This window comes from Apteryx mantelli, chromosome 25, assembly GCF_036417845.1.
Source record: "Apteryx mantelli isolate bAptMan1 chromosome 25, bAptMan1.hap1, whole genome shotgun sequence".
Lineage (NCBI taxonomy): Eukaryota > Metazoa > Chordata > Aves > Apterygiformes > Apterygidae > Apteryx > Apteryx mantelli.
In genome coordinates, this window is record NC_090002.1 from 7,542,547 (window position 1) to 7,560,701 (window position 18,155).

The 18,155-nt window shown below is 40.8% G+C and overlaps 1 protein-coding gene across 8 annotated transcripts; it reads left to right on the forward strand.

The window, feature by feature from the left end:
* The first annotated feature begins 197 nt into the window (after positions 1 to 197).
* Positions 198 to 16,530, forward strand: NFYA (nuclear transcription factor Y subunit alpha). Of its 8 annotated transcripts, none has more exons than XM_067310746.1 (10): positions 198 to 359; positions 3,400 to 3,519; positions 5,237 to 5,323; positions 7,630 to 7,776; positions 9,115 to 9,246; positions 9,886 to 9,991; positions 10,525 to 10,691; positions 11,464 to 11,637; positions 12,014 to 12,115; positions 12,915 to 16,530. In XM_067310746.1, exons 2-10 carry the CDS (start codon positions 3,445 to 3,447, stop codon positions 12,966 to 12,968), a joined length of 1,044 nt encoding a protein of 347 aa, XP_067166847.1. In that variant the 5' UTR covers positions 198 to 359; positions 3,400 to 3,444; the 3' UTR covers positions 12,969 to 16,530. The 8 variants fall into 8 exon arrangements, with proteins under 8 accessions (XP_067166847.1, XP_067166850.1, XP_067166853.1 ...); XM_067310749.1 differs by having other exon boundaries at positions 10,543 to 10,691; XM_067310748.1 differs by having other exon boundaries at positions 199 to 359; positions 5,237 to 5,320.
* Positions 16,531 to 18,155: the final 1,625 nt, after the last annotated feature.

The following is an 18,155-nucleotide window of genomic DNA, read 5'->3' on the forward strand; positions in this document are numbered from 1 at the left end:
CCCGGGGCGGAGCCTAGGGAGACGACAAGGGGGGGGTGGAGCAGCAGCCGGCGCGTGCGCATTGTTGGCCGCAGTGGCCCGACGAGGCGCGCGCGCTCCCCTCGGCGCAGACGCAGTAGCCGCGGGTGGGCCGGGCGCGGGTGGGCAGAGCCTTGTACGAAGGGCCGCGACAAGAGGGGCGGGGCGATACGGCGCGGGAGCCCCGGTGCGCCTGCGCCGCGGGTGCCCGCCCCCTCCCCTGCCTTTGTTCGGGGTTGGGCGCCATTTTGCGCGGCGGCTGAGTGGAGGCGCTGATTGGGTTTCGGGGGCCGGTAGCGGAGCCAATCAGCGCGGGACCCGAACCGGGGGAGCGAGGCACGGTGAGTGCGAGCAGCCAATATGGAGCCCCCGAGCGCCGGCCCCAGCGCCGGGATTGGCGGGGCCGAGTGACCAGTCAGGAGGCCGCTCGCAGGGCCGGGGCCGGCCGGCCGGGCGCTGGGGGAGCCGAGGGGCCGGGGCCCGGCTCCTGCGGGGGGGCGAACCGGGAGGAGAGGGGCTGGGGGGGGCCGGGCCGCGGGAGGGCACGGGCCTGGGCCGGGGCGAGCGTACCGGGCGGCGCGGGGCCAAGGGCGGCAGCCGTGGAGGGGAAGGCGCGGCCGCGAGCTGCGGCGGCCCGGGCTGCGGCGGGGCCCGGCCTTGCCCGTGCGGGGCCGCTGGGACGGGAGCCGGCAGGGCCCCGCCCTCGAGCGGCCGGGAGGGGGGAGCGGGGCGGGCGAGCCTCCCCGCCGGCCCCGCTGACAGATGGGCCGCGGGCGGCCCGCGCTGCCCCTCCTCCTCCTCCCCCCCCTTCCCCGCCGTGGCCGGGGGCGGGGGGAGCCGCCGCCCGTGCGCCAAGGGCAGGTCGCTGCCTCCGTTGGGCAGCGCCCCCCGGGTTCTCCCCCCCCCCCCCCCCGGTCGCGAAGGACACCTGGACGCCAAACGCCGCCGGCCACGGGCTCCCGCCGCGGGAGAAACCGCCTCTTTGGGGGAGCGAGGGGCCTCGGTGTCGCCTCTGCGCCCCCTCGGCGGGCTGCGGGGCACTGCTTTGTCCGCCCTTGCGCGGCCTCTGCCCGCAGCGAAAATCCTCCGTCTGTGGCTCCGCAATAAAGTAAAAACGTCCCTGGGTGACCTCCCTGACTTGCCAGTTTGATAAGGAGGTCAGGAACGGAATACAGGGACCTCGTGTTGTCTCCTGGTGAGCAGCAGGAGATAAGGCTGTGGCCTGCCTGTGCTGTTGTTTAAGTGAAACCCTGTCGCTGGCTTTGTGCCAGTGTCCTGTCCTTTGAGGACAGCGATTGCAGAGGTGGGCTGAGAAGATCTGCCCTAGAAACTTCTGCCACTTCAGTAACCTTGCTTCAGGGTGTGGCACAGTTTAAAATGATGCTTTCATGCTAACTCAAGCTCTGGCACAGCTTATCCGTGTCAGGAGCTGTTGATGTAGCCGCTGTTAGGATGGCGTGTAGATGAATATAAATATGCTGATGGAACTAAAGCACTAAGTCATGCCTGGTGCGGACAAGGGCCTGGCGTTAAGGCGTGTGGGGGGGAGCTCACCAGTGAGATCAGCTGTGGGAGGGGCGTGCTATCACTGAAGCGCATCACTGATCTTTAAAATTTAACTTTGATAGAGCAACTCTCACTCTGTTTTAATGAAGAGAATGAAACATAATCCTGTGGAGGACTGCGATCCAGCACATGTAAAATCTTCCACTTGTGGTTGTGATTACCTGCAACTCTTAGAGTTAGGATTGCAGTGCTACTAGTATTTTAAATAAACAAGACAGGCGCTTGATGTGGGGGTCTGAGAAGAAGTATTCCTGAATATAAGTAGGTCTGCACTTAATTATTGGTTGTGGTGTTAGGGAAACCAGGGAACTTTTGGCCAATATAATTTAGTGGTATCCTGCGCTTGCTACTGAAATGCTTTCACAAAGAATGAAACGTGGGAGCAGTTTTCTGACAGGCCGGCAGACTTTTAGGGAAGAGATTAATTATGCTGTGCACAATGAAAACCTTGATAGAATCAACTTCAGAAAGAATATTTATCTCCTCTTATTCTGGCAGGCTGTGGAAAACTGTTGCTAATGGGTCGAAGATAGAGTTAAAATTGCGGGAAAATAGCACCTTTCTGTTCCGTGACTCAGATTATTTTTGTGATTTCCAGCGTTAGTATTGTTACATCTTAATTCTGAACAAAATATCTGATAGGGATTGAGAAGGTTTACATTATTATTGCTGTTATGTGTCCTGCAATGAACTTGCTTCTGATCTGTCCTGATACATACTGGTTAATCATTTATTTTTTTGTGGGTAAACAATATTTTGTGTTAATGTACAAGAAATCAACAAAATGTAAAAACATAGTGTGTTTTCTTAGATCACAGTGAGGAATAACTCAATGAAAAAAACTGAAATGTTCTTAAGATGAATGCAAGACACTTAAGTACAAAGGATATTTTAAAATTAAAGAGCAGGAAGTATGAGAGGTGTCATTACAGTAGTAACCACAAAAACTGTTACGGTTAGTGGAAGTTGTGACTAAATGTTATATGCATTTCTTTGAACGCTGAAGGGACCGTTTTTTTTAATGCTTTAAACTTGAAGACGAAGGTCATAGACTGCTTTTTCACTAGTGTAACAGGTACTTTTTCAGTTGTAGCATAAATCAAATCCTTCATTAAAAGTAATGGTAAGAATTCTTCCTTTGTTGATCAACTAAGAGGAGAAAAAATGCGGGGAAGAAAGAGGTAATGGAACTAAGTATTTTATTTCAGTAGTGTGTTCTTCATACGTCTAGGCAAGGGTCCAAGAAAGGAGAGGTAGTAAAAGGATGGAAGCAATGAGAAGTCTGCTGGCTATTTTCAAATTATACAAAAGTGGGAGGAGAAGGGAGAGAGACAAGGAAGGAGTGCTGCATAGTTGGGAAGGAGAGACTATTTCGCTTAGCCTTGTTGAATTCTTGAAATGTACCTTGGTTGTACACTTAAACTTTGTATGTTGTGAGCTTTTTAGAGGACCCCTCCCAATCACAGTAGGCAACTGCCCATAGCCCAGAGTATGCACACTCAAGAGATAAAACAGACATGGAGTAGAAAGAGATTCATAGCCACTATCTGATTTTCTGAAGATTACTGGCAGAACTGAGACTGAGGTCCTTCTGATTCTCAGTCAAGTTACGTGTTACCGAAATTAAAATATCTGTTACTAGATGAAAATAAGACAGAGATAGGTTCTTGATTAAACAGCGGCTCTTACTGAGTGGTTTGACCAAGGCATGTCATCTCAGTGTCAGTAGATGGTTTGCTTTTCAGTTACTGTAAGATAATGCTAATCTTGAAACCTTGGGAAAATAATCACATGCTTTTTTTCTTGTCTTGCCAGATACAGACTGAGGTGTGCCGTGTACAGTATTGGAACTGAAGAGCAATGGAGCAGTACACAGCAAATAGTAACAGCTCCACAGAGCAAATTGTTGTGCAGGCTGGACAGATTCAGCAACAGGTATGGAAAGTTATCATAAGGGGTGAGCTGGCATTCCCAATGCTTAGCTATAAACCTTTTTGTACTTTTTTTTTTGTTTTTATACATTCCACAGAGCCAGCAGGATGCTTCATGATGCTATCTGGATGCGTGTTTACCTGACTTCTGTCACTTAATCAGTGGTTTTGTTTTGTCAGTGAAGTCTGAGTAAATGTGTTTTTAATCTAAATTAATTTAATAAAATTATAGGTATGTAAGTTACCAAGTTTTGGTGGAGTAGGGACTTCACAAACTGGTAGTGACATGAGGAAGATAACAAATCCTTCTTGAAAATGGAGGGAACAGAATATTAATCTGAATAGTTGATTGTCCACAAGGAAGAATGTAGATCCCCCCAAAAAATTGAAATAGATTTTGTCCAAGCAAATAGAGGCTTTCTCCAGCTTTCTCAAAACAAGTGTTTATTGAAATCCTTTGTTCTATTACTAGAGATGGATGAGAATGAACATACATCACTGGAATTGCAAAAAAACTTATAACTTTGGATGCATTCATTCTAAAACGAGGTTTCTAGTTCATGTGTTACAATGTGCACACAAGTAGAGCTGCTCTTTTTTAAAGGACTTGTATATTTTTGTTGTTGATAAGTTTCACCCGTTTACGTATTGTTAGGTATTTTCAGATGAGCTGTGTTGTGACTGAATTTTGGTTTGTTGCATCTGATGTTTGTTTTAGTTCAGGACAAGAGGATTTTCTTTGCTTAAGCCATGCAAATGAATGAGACACTGTGGGTTCTATTTGTAATAAGATATTGTGCTTGCTTTGTTATCAGTCTGTTTGAGTGTTTGATGGGAACAGACCAGGACCAGCATTCTTCTCCCACTGAATTTAGTGGAAGTTGACTCTTTCAGCAAGAACAAGATTATAGTTGAGGTTAAAAAATTACAAGTTAAGAATTGTCAAAAATTCTGGTACTGCTTTCAGCAGGTGACCAAAGATAAGGTATTTGATTGTATTGGTATTTTTTAAGTAGAAGGGAGGTTAAAACATACCTTGACTTGTTTAATTTTTAGTATGTGCTCTCAAAGCCTGTGTTGTATTGTAAGAGAAACTTTTGAATCGGCCAATTTTAGTACAGCTTTTAGAGATGTCCTTCATCTCCCAAAATGCTAACGCAGTTAACACAGATTATTTTGGTACTCTTACTAAAGAGGCTAAAGATAGACTAGGCTTTCAGATTTAACTGCTCTTTCAAATTCTCAGATTGTCCTTCAAGGTCAGTGGTGGAATATTTTGATGTGGGGGTGACATAGATGAAGCTTAGTCTGTAGTTATCTGTGCTGCTGTTCTGCGCATAAAGGAGTTTATGGCCTTCATTGTGACTAACAGGTCAGACAAAAACCTGGAACCCCTTCGCAATAAGAAGGTCGGACAGTGAAAGGAAAACATAAATGGAAAGGTAGCATTCTAAAACAGAGAAGCAAAGATTTTAAATTCTGAAAAATAATCTATCATGTTCTTTGTAACTGATTTTTGTTTAGGGTTGTTGAAGCTGTCAGTATGCATATGCAGTTTTACTGGTGTTCCATTCTTAGGTTTGCTAAGCATATTCACATACCTTATGTTCCAAGAGCAGTGTGTATGAATTTTAAATTCATCCTCTTCCAGCAAAGTGTGGTTGTCTCTTGTCTGAGCTGTGCATTTCCGTGTTTCAAGCTATTCCTGTTCCTATTCCCAGCAGCAGGGTGGTGTCACTGCTGTCCAGTTGCAGACTGAGGCCCAGGTGGCATCCGCCTCAGGCCAGCAAGTCCAGACCCTCCAGGTAGTGGTGATCTCTCTAATTGTGTTTGTGAGCACTGCATGACTCTCCTCATCACCACATATCTAATGCTGTGTTTCTACCAGGGTTTGAAATAGGGACAGGAAAATTTGTGGCCAAAAGCAGCTGTGCTTTTCTGCTAGCTGTAGGGTTTGTTCATGAAGAATAGGTTACAGCTTTTTGTTGGATCTCAAATGGACGTCAGAAACCCTAATGCATTCATGAATTTCTGCTGCTGTAATTATGAAAGTGAATAGTGATTGAAATGGAACTCAAACTCAAAAAGAAATAACATCTTGCAGTTCAGAGAGAACAAGAAATAAAACCCACAGACTTCTGTACAGTTTCAACGATAGGAGATTTCTGATATCCAATGTGATAGGAGTTTTGTATCTACACTGCATGGAAAGAAGCCAGAGATGCAGTGTGTGATCACCAGCCTGAAGAGTGAAACTTCTTCATCTGTGATTAAAAAGGGCAACTGAGGACCTTATTAGATCCTGTGGGATTGAGATATCTGATTTCTTACTTATATTTGGGCAACACAGGAAAATCCAGGAGAGTCATTTTATCATAATAGTAAATGTCACAAATTGGAAAGAAATGCAAGATTATTTCAAACCCTGATTTGTTTTGATGTGAAGTATTGTCTCTTGCAAACTTCATCTCATTAGCTCATGTAGGAGGCTTTTAAAGGAGTTGATAAACCCTGGATAGTTGTAGCAATTTAGTAGAGCTTTCTTCACTTGGTATTTTGGTTTTGCTTGTGTATTTGTTTTTTAAACTCTTCAGAGGAAGGAAGTTCTGGGAGGCTAGAATGGTCTTGCCAGATGTGAAATTGAACACAGCATTTTTTATGTTCAGAGTTAAAATAGAAAAAGCTGGCTGACTTGGATTGCTTGGGGCTCTGTGGCCTCCTAGTCCCATACTGCAATGTTTGCTTTCCTTCTTTTTTTTGCTTGCTCTAATACATTAACAAGAATCCTGGAATTTATCATTTTTCTTTCAACTTATTGGATATTGCACTGCTGACTGTGCTTCTCTGTGGCTGACATGAGCATGCTTGTATCTCTCTACTTGTGTTGTAATTCAAAACAAGTACTACCAATTATGTTAGTGGCGGAACCGAACAGTCTAGCAGGGGTATTAGGTGACCTGTAAAGGCAGAATATTCTATTTATGGCCTTGATTATTGAGATACCATTATGCTTGTTTCCTTAGATATGATGGCATATAATTCACTATGGGTTTTGACCTGTGCAAAGTGAAGCTTTTTTTTTTTTTTTAGGCAATTCAGTATGTGCTGAAAAATCTGTACTGATGTTTAGTTTGATTGGTGTTCTGTAATGAAGGTGGGTTGTAGAGTAAGCTTTGGCTATTGCATACTCTTGAAGTTTTCAGGTAGAAAACCCAGGAATTCGGTGACTTTTCTATCATGTTCTGTTCTTTTTTCCAAATAAGGGAGAGCATGGTAAAGAGCGATTGCCTAGTTCATAAGACTCATTTTACTTTTAAGCTGTAGAGGTATGTTTTTTTCATAGTCTTTTCAAAGATGTATTTTGGGGAGTTTGGGGCTTGGCAGGCAAGGATTTTTAAATGGAGGGGTTTATTTCATGGGCCTTTTTCCTAGTGACTGATTGCTGAGACTCTTGAATGAGTCTTGCTGAATTTATAAATTCTCTGTAAACCTTGATGGTCCAGGAAGTGGTTGCTGCTGGTCTTCATTGACTCTTCCTTACTGAACTACAGTTTGTGCTGTTACGTTAATAATTTCACTTCATAACCATGAAAAGATTCTTTAAGAACATCACATGCTATATATCAGTTAGGGAATGGAAATGTAAGAATATAATTGGAGGGAGTTGAAGCTACTTCAAAATCTCTGTCAGGATAACTTATTTAGAGCTTTTTCTCATTAAGAAGCCCAATTGAAGATTTATAATAGTGTTGTGGATAATGAAGTTTCTTTTACTTTGCTTTGCTCTCAGGCTGTGCATGAAGATAGTTACTGTGTCTGGACAGTTTATCCGACTATTTCATGTTTTGTTGCAATTGGACTTGGAAGTTTTGGTTAGTCTGTGGCAGAAAAAGATAGTTTACAAAATTCAGCAGCATAACACGGAGAAAGTTTTAGCAATTAAAGATATTTGATGCTGATTATGAAACCAGTTTAGTGACTGTTGCTCAGTTTCTCTGGTCACTGCATTAAAATAGGTAAGAATTTAGCCTGATGTAGTAGCCACTTCTGTTCCTGATTTCATGTCACCAGGCTTCTTTTCATTGTTCTGTTTGTTTTTTCTCCTGTTTTCTAGGTCCAGGGTCAACCATTAATGGTACAAGTAAGCGGAGGTCAGCTGATCACCTCAACTGGTCAGCCGATCATGGTGCAGGCTGTGCCTGGGGGTCAGGGCCAGACAATCATGCAAGTCCCGGTTTCTGGAACACAGGGACTGCAGCAGGTGAGATAATTCTAATTTTATTAAAGATAGATCACAAAGAATGAGCTATGAAGTTCTCACCTTTTCAGCTAGAGTATATTTGCCTTAGCACTGTTAAAATAGGCTGGACAAAGATGATTTTTTTTTTTTCCAGCTATGGAACTGTCACAGTGAGCTGCATGTTAAAAATTAAACTAAACTTATTTTTGTATTTGATTTTTTCTTTTATGGGATGGTGCAAACCTTTTAAATGAAGTCATCCATTAAAATAAAGCTAGAGCTTTTTTTGCGCATTTAAATGGCTATTACACTATATGGCTCACTAAAGATTTTTTTTAATGAAAGTTTCTTGAAAATAATTTTTGCATTGGAGTTCCTCTAATATATGATGGCTGGAGCTGAATTTAAACTTTCCCATTACACAGAAAGTAATGGTTTCGAAAGATATATGATGGATTCATTAAAAATAATTATTTTGAAACATTTATTTAATAGACAGTTTTTAAACTTAAGCAAGTGCTCGATATGTGTTCCTCAAACTATAGTAGTGTCATAATGAAAGTGTTTCAGTTATTTGAGAATGGGATTTAGGAATCAAGTTCAGCACAGTCAAGGAAGGCACATGATGTCTTGGTGTTTTGAGAGGCTTATTTAATGATTGTTTATATTTCCTTTGTTGAAAGACTATATTCTTTGTGTTAGGTTCTATACAGCCTGTCTGTTGGAGGAAAGCTTGTAACTGTTTTTTTTTTTATTTTTTTATTTTTAAGCAGAAGCTGCAAAACATATTTCAGTTCCTCTTTTTTAATCTAAGAAATGTTTCAAATTAGTGGAAAGACTTCTTTTCAAAGCTGAAGATGATTTTTATTTATTGAAGACTATATATATATATATATATATATATATATAAATTATTTGGTATACACGTGTGTGTGTGTATATATATATATGGATACTTCTGTATGATGGATAATTAACACTCTATAGATACCTTAAATCTTAGTCCTCTTTTCTTCCTTTGACCTGAGTATTATTATTCCTAGTTTCATGTGACTAATTAATTTCTTTTGACTGTTTTATTGTGTAAGCAGTGGAGAACTGCTAGGGCATGATGACACTAGCATGTTATATTTCCTCTATTCTGTATGGTCCTGCCTGCTGTTGTATCAGTGATTGCTGTGTCACAGAGAGGAATAAATTAGAACTCTTTTCAGTTTAAAATGGAAAAAGAGAAGAAGCAGTGCTTGCTTTTTCTTGGCAACAGTAAATCGTCCTCGGAGATGATTTGGTAATGCTGAGGCCAAGGAGGGAGAAACAAGAGGCATAGTTAATGTTCCTTTCTGACTCTTTCTTCCACAGATTCAGTTGGTCCAGCCAGGTCAGATTCAGATTCAAGGTGGGCAGGCTGTGCAGGTACAGGGGCAGCAGGGCCAGACCCAGCAGATCATTATACAGCAGCCACAGACTGCAGTTACTGCTGGCCAGACACAGGTAACTGCACCAGCATGAAAGGATTTTCTTGAGAGGAATAGGAAGAGAAACTTGACAAATAACTTAAGATGTGGTTAAGTAAAAAGGAAAACAAAAAGAATTTATTAATATTGAGGAGAACTTCAGAATAAAATTAATATTTTTGTGGTGTTTTCACACATAAGTCTGGGGCAGAATAAGTAGACTGCATGTTTTTATCAATTGTGTTTCTCTGTATTATTGGTTCATGGCTGTTTGTCTATATGTTGAAGTTTAAAGACATGAAGTACTGCTAATTTTATACTTCCCACATTTTATGAAATCATCTAGTCATACCTGGTTTTCTGTTGATTCTTCTGTTCAGGACCAAAATTAAATTTTTTAGCAGAACAGTCCTTCCTTTAACATACGCGTAGTGAGATACAAAACCTAGAACTTTTTTTTAAATATATATTAAATACTACACTGTTAAAATAAGTTTGTTCAAGTACTTCATCTACAGTTCGATTGGTTTGTGTTCCATCCTATTTCTTTATGCTGATAATACAGCAAAAGAAATACATGCCTGAAACACCTTAAACACTGTGTGTAATTTACAGGAATTGTAAAATTTGGGAAATAAGCAATTTGTAAGTTTACTGTGTTGTTTGTTTTGTTTAGACCCAGCAACAAATAGCAGTTCAAGGGCAGCAGGTAGCACAAACAGCTGAAGGCCAGACCATTGTCTATCAGCCAGTTAATGCTGATGGAACCATTCTTCAACAAGGTATGAGCTTTAGTGTGAAAAAGATCATGACCTATTAATATCAGTTTTGCAGGTTTTTACTGCCTTGTATTTATTGTCAAGGAAAAAACTGAGATGCAGTGCTGACAGTGCTATGATTGTTGTCATGCCAAAGGTTGGCATAGTGAATGGAAGAAGAAATGTTTTCATTATTCAGCCAGCTTTTAAATTGAATACTGAAGTTCTTTTCCCCAGAAAAATTTGAAAAAAATCTTCTTTGGCAAGGGCTATTAGAATAGAAGCACTTAAGTTTGCTTTTGAGCCTTAGAATATGTGATCTTTTATCTTTGGCTGGGATTACTGTTCAGATGACAAAAATTCAAAAAAAAAATTTAAGTATGAGGACCAGATGATGTAATAAGTAGTAACAACTAATAATTTGTAATGCTTTTTTTAAATCCTTTTGCATGTTATGGAAGGGTGAATGAGTGAAAATGGAAGTGGGACTAATGGTGTTCCCTTCTTTCTGTGTGCGTGTTTTTGTTTTTTTTCTTTTGTGTTTTATTTTCTTAAAGTTACAGTCCCTGTTACAGGCATGATCACCATCCCAGCAGCCAGTTTGGCTGGAGCACAAATTGTCCAGACGGGAGCCAACACCAATACAACCAGCAGCGGACAAGGGACTGTGACGGTGACGCTACCAGTTGCTGGAAATGTTGTCAATTCAGGGGGAATGGTTATGGTATGTTCTTAATTTTCTGTTGTTTAAAGGTTGAGCTTTAAGATGTCTGTGCACAAACCATTGTTTGAGATCCGCGTTGGCTTAATATGGCCATTCTTCTTAGTAGCTATCATTAGTTTAAAGTTTAAATAATATGTTTTCAGCTTTAATGACCTGTTTCCTAGTGTGAACTGTGGATTATGGAGTTCAGAAATCTAGAAACTGAAATTTAAGATAAGCTGTTAATTGGTAAGCAGAGGTTTGAAAAGACTGAATAAAATACTACTTTTTTGAGGATGCCTTAGTATTTGTTTTTGTGACTCTTAAGAAGGCTTTTTCAGCAAATTCTTATTTCTTTATAATGAGATGCATTTTAACTTGAATTTTATTTTTCATCTCCACTAGATGTCAGTAGTTCTATAAGTTGTATTTGCTTAAGAAATGCTTGGAAATAATCATATAAATGAAATAACTGATAACCAAACAGAAAGGGAAGAGATGGACCTATCTTCTATGCCTAACTGTACAAGAAGCAGTAATGTGGTCATTGAACTGTATATTGTATTGATATGTTAGCATTACCAGAAAAAGCAAGCACAAGCTATGTGTAATTGATTTGTTTAAATTTATTCTGTGGTTTGAGACCAAATTTATTACTGCTTTTAACTTAGAGTTGCATTATCTGAACAAAAGGTATACACTTTCCATTTTAAGCTTACTCTTGCATTTAGTAGTTTTTGAATGCACTTCATGTTCTGAGCCACAGGTACTAAAAACATTCTCCTCTATACAGATGGTACCTGGAGCTGGATCAGTGCCAGCTATCCAGAGAATACCTTTGCCTGGAGCAGAAATGCTTGAAGAAGAGCCACTCTATGTAAATGCTAAGCAGTATCACCGGATCCTAAAGAGGAGGCAGGCACGTGCTAAGCTTGAAGCCGAGGGAAAAATTCCCAAAGAAAGAAGGGTGAGACTGTAACTCAGATCTAATACAGGGTTGCTGTATGAGAAAGACACAGAAAACCTTTGGTGGAAAAATGGGGATTGGAATCTAAGTGTTCTTTTTTTTCTTGTTTGTTTTTTGTTTTGTTTTTGTTCATAATCTACATCAGAGTAATTCCTTTAAGTACCTTAGTGGCGGTCCTGCTTGCTTTCCATGCTTTTAATTGTTGAATATATATGTATGAATGTATATGTATTGTATTGCAAAAAGGCATTTACTGGAAACACTGGGCAGGCTTTTCAGTGGTCAGGAACTTCTCCCATGTTCTCATCTATAGGAAGTACTGAACTTGAAATAGTAGGCTGGTCTCTCATTAGTCTTTTCTTCCATATTGTTACAGAAATACTTGCATGAATCTCGACATCGTCATGCCATGGCCAGGAAGCGGGGAGAAGGTGGACGTTTCTTCTCACCAAAGGAAAAAGATAGCCCGCATATGCAGGTAAGCAGAGCTTTGTTCTTCGGACAGCTGACACATTGAGTTTTTCATAATACACTTTAGGGTTGTCTTTCTACTGTTTTTGTTCTTTTGCGCTAGATTGCTGGCCCTTGTCCCTCTCTGCACCTGGATTTGTTTCAGGCATTGCAAAGAAACCTTATCTCTTACTACTTGTAGAGAGCAAGCATCTATTTGCCTCGAGCAGTTAGATTAAAGTAACTTTAATAGAAATGTATTCATTTTGTTTTACAAATAGAGAATGCTTATATTTGTTGTTTGTCCTAAGAAATACAGTCAGCTCGTCCTTTTTGATTAAATAACGTCTTCTCTTAGGACTTGAATTAAAGGTAAAGACAACTTATCTTGCATCTGATGAAAAATTAAAAAATGTGAATATTTGATTCTTAGTTGCATATTGTTTTAAGTAAAAAGTACAAGGTTTTCAAAGGAGGGAACATAACAGAGTAGAAATAGCAAATGCTGTTGTCCATCAGTGCTTTAAAGTATTCCTATGGCTTTAACAGATGAATTTCTTATTCTGAAGTGAAATCCTTCCCAAATACCATATCAGTCCATACGAGGTCTTCCCAAATAGCAGAAACAACACATTCTTAGGAGCTATTAAGATTTATATAACCCAATTCTCTTCTACTCACCTATAAAACCTAGCTAAAAATGTGACATGTTCAGAGATCGAGGGAGGGAGTAGAGGTATCTTTTTGATAAAGGGAGTTGTGCATGATTCTGTGCTGTTATGGAAAAATGCTGAAGTTACAACATTGTATGTATTTTGTATCTGTAGGATCCATCTCAGACCAATGAAGAAGCAATGACACAGATGATAAGAGTTTCTTAACCACTGCTTAAAGAAAAAAATAACTGAATAAAATTCCTGTCCCTCCTACAAGTCTGTCCTACCTTACCAGTGTATCAAGCAAGTCTTTCAATGGGACAATCACCACATCACAGCCTATCCTTTTCTACAGAACAAACACCACTTTTTTCAGTATGTGGCTGAGATTTTAACTGCAGTGGATTCAACAAATAGAAACTTAATGACTTCATTGGTGTACTCTTCTGATCCAGCGCAGGGATTTCAAAGTCTGACTGCTCATGCCTATTTTTTTTTAAAAAAAAAAAACATCTCTTGCATTAAGATTGGCCATAGGTGAGAGTGCCACTGACTTGGTGATCAGCAATAACTCTGGCATGCTGAAGCAGGGCCAGCAAAGACCTGTTGGAGTTATGGACCTTCTGTACAGAGACATAATCTAGTTTATAGCAACCAGCACTGACATGGCTTCACCACAGTGCTTTGTTTTCCCAGTAGAGACTTGTTATTTACATCCACTTCTTACAACTTTGGACTTACTATCAACTGAACTGTTCATTGCTGTTGCATTTTTACTTCTGAAACTGGCAAAACTGAAGGGGGTTCTTTTAAGCTCCATCCTGTGAAATATGTAAACAGCAAGCTCTTCTCTGGGAAAAGTTCAGCCATCCAGTCAAAATGATAGAAATAGTTCAAGATTATTAAAAGACTTGATATATTGCATATCCGTTCCAAGGAATAAATGGGGAGAGGGTCATTGATGTGAGTATAAAAATGTAATTGGAAAAAGCAATCTGTGTAGGTGTTTTTTGATATGTTTATTGCCAGTAATTGACACACACTCTGGAAGAAAAGCAGATGCTAGTATAAAAAGGATCTAAACTTCTAAGTGAGTCTCTTCTAAAGAATTTTTTTTAATCTTCTTTCTAACTTGCCAGTGCAGTGCTTGGTTCCCCCAAAAGAAATAATATCTGCAATCTCAGAGCGATAGGACTTGACCATCTTTGTGACTGTGTTTCCTGATATTAGTTCTGCAATTCTCTGATCCTGCACAGAGTGAGGGATTCTTTCATGACAACAGAAACACAGGACAATTCAGCTCAGCTCATCCTGATGTAATTGAAGAATTGTTAAACAAATGAAGGCAGGTATTGATGAACCTTTCAGGCTTTTTACAGAATACCCTCTTTTAGATAAAAGTGGCACTTAAAGAATGAGGAGAGAATGCTTGCTTTTTAAAAAGGCATTTTTCATTACCTTTAGGTGGCTTCTGGATTAATACCTTGGCAAAACATACCTTTATCTTTAATTCAGTAGCTAATTACATATTTCAAACTTGGTCCATTCTTACTGACTTGAAATTTGGCAATGGAGCCTGTAGTTCTTTAAGCCTTCTAACAGGTGATACGTGCATCTTTCCATGTCCATTTCCTCCCACCTTGACTGAGTTATGTGGACTGGCTATATATCACCTGCATGCTGTAGTCCCATCTCTTTCAATTTTTGTGTTCTGCAATTAAAACTGTATCGCTGCAGTTAAGTATGGACTTGGAAGCATGGCCAGGCTTTGTGATTGAGGGATGCGATTATGATCCTGAAAAGGGAAAGTAGCAGAGGGAGATGTTTTACTGAGGAAGATAGCCAGAGAGGGGCAAGGCTAATTTAAATTCAGTGAAACCTGCTTAAAGTGACAAAGCAAATGCATCTTGGAGAAAGATAGGAGGGAGAGAATACTGGTAATATTTTTTTTCCATTCACTGAAAGCTTATGGCTAAAGTTACAGTTCATACAGAATGGAGGAAAAAATAGTATGTGATAAAAGGCTGAAAGGGTATAAAAAAACAGAACCATCAAACTTCTATTTACTTTAGGTAAAAGACAAATACTAAACATAAAAGAGTAAAAGCAGATGAGAAGGAATGCAAGAGGAGGAAGCAGAAACAGGGAGGAATGTTTGATGCTGCATTCTGGGAGGGAGAGTATGCCTGCCTAGATATTAAGGAAGGCAATGTTAGGTCGGCCATCTGTGAAAGTACATAGACTCTTGCCATTGAAAGTACAAAGAAATGCAGATTTGGCATATGTATTTAGGCAGCTGGATTTTCTAAATTAAGTTCAGGATGTCCCCTGCCAAATTTTTAGTTTCATGTTCTTGGCATTACCACAGTTGACATTGCGACTTAAAGCTAAGCAAGCAGCTGTTCTACACACAAGTGACACCTGCAGCTATGGGAGGAGGTGGAAGCCTAGTTCTTTATATGCAGGTAAAGGAACCTTTCTATTTTGTCTTAAATTATATTAGTAATCTAATACTCTGTTCACAAATCTTACATTTTAAGTTGTTGGATTTTTTTTAATTAGTCAAAAGGCATTTGGTTACCTCCATTGCATTGCTGGCATCTTTGGTGCCTTTGGTTGCTTCCGCCTTAAAATACTTGGCCAATTAGAGCATGGTGCTTATTTTCTTCAGTTGGCGACTATGAAATCCTCACCTAGCATTTCTTGTGAGGTCACCCATTTCAGGAAAAATGTAGCTCTCTTCTAGTGAAGGAATAACGAAACTTTTGCTTTAGTTGAATTTACAGCATTATTGTAAATACTTTTTAAGAGCATCTGTACATTTTGTCAGTCTAGAGTATTCATGTGCTGGAGGAGTATTTCTGTGCTGGAGTAAGACAGCCTCTCCATGACATTTCTGCTCTTCAACTGACAGCTAATCTCTGTCCTGAAGACCCCCCTCTGACAGTTGGAAGTTAGGGAAGCAGAGATTATTGCTCTGAATTTTTTTTTAACTGAATAATTACTTGTTTTCTTAACCTGTAAACTTCTTCAAAACATCTAGAACTTTTTTCCCAGTAAGCCCTTCATATATAGGTTCTCTGATCTGTTGTTGTAGAATATGTATTAAGACCTATGGATTTGTGTTATGTAGGAAGTCTTATCAGTAATACTTTCAATAGTGATGTGAAAGCCTGAGTGCTACTGTCATATTTTTCATTTACTTTGGGTTACATGTATTCACTTCTAAAAGTAGTGTTTGCTTGGTGAGATTGGCGATATCAGTCAATACCATGTTACCAAAAAAGTCCACTTTCTTTTCTTGGCTAAATTTATAAAATTGGAAACATCACCAAGTTCAAATCTCTAGTAATTAAATGAGAGTTCTTTGTGGATTGGCTACACTTGAGCAAAAACTCCACTTTGGATGTGCGTAAAAGAGTGATGAGAATAAAAGCATGGGCTTGGGGAGAATGAAAAACATGGTCGATTGACCCAGAGAGCGCTGGAGCAGTGAACCTATCAAAAACCAGTTTTATACAAGTGTAAAGAATGGGGTGTGGGAAATGGTCCTCAAGTGATGCTAAATGACTTCAAAGCTTTGCATGTTAAAAAAAAAAAAGAGAAAAAAAAATTCTTACTTTGTGAGTGGGGGGGTACTGAGATTTACGTAATGTAAGGCAAAGTTTGTATATAGTTAAAAGTTTATAATTTTTTTTATATGATGCATTTTTTCAAGTGTATTTTGGTCTTTAATAGATGCAATTGTAAGTACTGTGTACACTATCCAGCTAATAAAAATTTATAAACTGAGAACCAGCCTGAGCTCTGTTTTCCAGTCTTGTTGCTCTTTCCAGTCAAGCAGCGGCGCCAAGGGAGAGGGCAGCACCAGCAGGCGCTGCTTCCAGCTCTGCCGCCTTTCCTTGCCCCAGGGAGTGGAAGGGGGCGGCTGGGCACTCCTGCCTGCTCTCCTGCCCCATGATGAAGGGCCCGGACGTCCTTCAGAGGCCAGTAGGTACCTTTTTCTTTTCTCCTCCGTCGCTCTTCAGCCGCGAAATGGCGGCTGCCCTGCCTGAGGTGGTGCCTGAGGCAACAGTTCCGCCATTGAGGTGTGCCTGCTGGTGAGTGAGTGGTGGAAACTGATTGGCTGAGGGAAGCCGGGACATCCAGCCGTGAATGCTCATTGGGTGGGGGCTGCTCTAGGGCAGCTCTGATTGGCTGGTGAAGAGGCCTGTTTTCCATCTTGCCCCTGCTCTTCCTCACAGGCTGGGGCAGCAGCACCTCAAGATGGCGGCTGTTGGGTGGGGTGGCAGGAGCTGGGGAGGGGTTTGTGCAGGCCTGGCCTCCGCTGGCCTCTCGCCGCTCTGGTGCCAGGGCAGCCGGCCAGCATCACCCCCTTGGCTGAGGAAGTGGCCTTGCTGGGCTGAGGAGGAAAGGAAGGCTGCATCGAGCTGGCCGATGTTGCTTTCGTGTGTCCATCCGAGCGTGAGGAAAATAAGCATTAGGTGAGTGTTCGGGCGGAGAGGGAAGAGGATCCGCTGTAATTATTATTTCAAAGAAAAATTACCATTTTAATTAATAACAGAAATGTGCCCAGTACTCACAGTATGTGCCTTCCTTACCCAACCATCTTCTGGATAGCCGTTGGCCGAGTGCCCCAAGTGCCTCGGGGTGACAGTTCCGTCTCCTGTATACCCTTCCTGCAGGATTCATTGCACACCTTGAATAATTATCCCTGAAAGGTAGTGCAGGAGGATCCAGTGATTATAGAAAGCTCCCCTGGAGCATAGGGAGTGCCCTATAGGTGCGTCGCATAAGCGTAAGCGATGAGAGTCCAACTTCCTGTTACCCAAATGTTTGTTTTTTTTTCCCAAGATGTGCCTACCTTTATATTCTTTGCTACCTTCCACGAAGGTGGTGGTGTTTCTTGTCTCCAAACTCCAGGTATCATGTTGTTATTTCTTTGTCCAAATATGATTGAATGGACACCCTTATAAAGAGCTTAGTTCTTGTGTTTTGGTACAAAAGGAAGTTTTCCTCTTAAAAGGATTGGGCATGCTTTCAAAGGTTTAAGAGATACTCAGGCTCCATGTCTGTCTGCTAATCCCTCTTGGGCATGCTGTTTCTTCCATGCAAGCTGCTCAGGATCTCTCAGCGCTATTGTACCTTAAACATTAAAAATATGATAAAGTAAATACTATTATCAAGAATGAGGTCATGCACAGTTAGGCAGTCTTTCTGTGTGGTAAAAAGTAGTTGTATGTTGTCAGAGTATTATTTAAATAGTTCTTGTGCATGTTTAGAGTTTACAAAGCTCTTTGGGATAAAAGCAGCCAAATAAAAACCAAAACATCATGCTCTGTCTAATTTCTTCTCTGTGTTCTTGGGATATGCTCTCTTTTAGAAAGAATACCTTGAGCTTTACAGGTATTT

What these genes read in the sequence shown, in the direction of transcription:
- NFYA (XM_067310746.1), top strand. Translation starts at nt 3,445, where the DNA reads ATGGAGCAGTACACAGCAAATAGTAACAGCTCCACAGAGCAAATTGTT. An exon ending in CTGGACAGATTCAGCAACAG is followed by an intron (nt 3,520 to 5,236) that starts GTATGGAAAGTT and finishes TCCTATTCCCAG; the next exon opens with CAGCAGGGTGGTGTCACTGC. An exon ending in AAGTCCAGACCCTCCAGGTA is followed by an intron (nt 5,324 to 7,629) that starts GTGGTGATCTCT and finishes CCTGTTTTCTAG; the next exon opens with GTCCAGGGTCAACCATTAAT.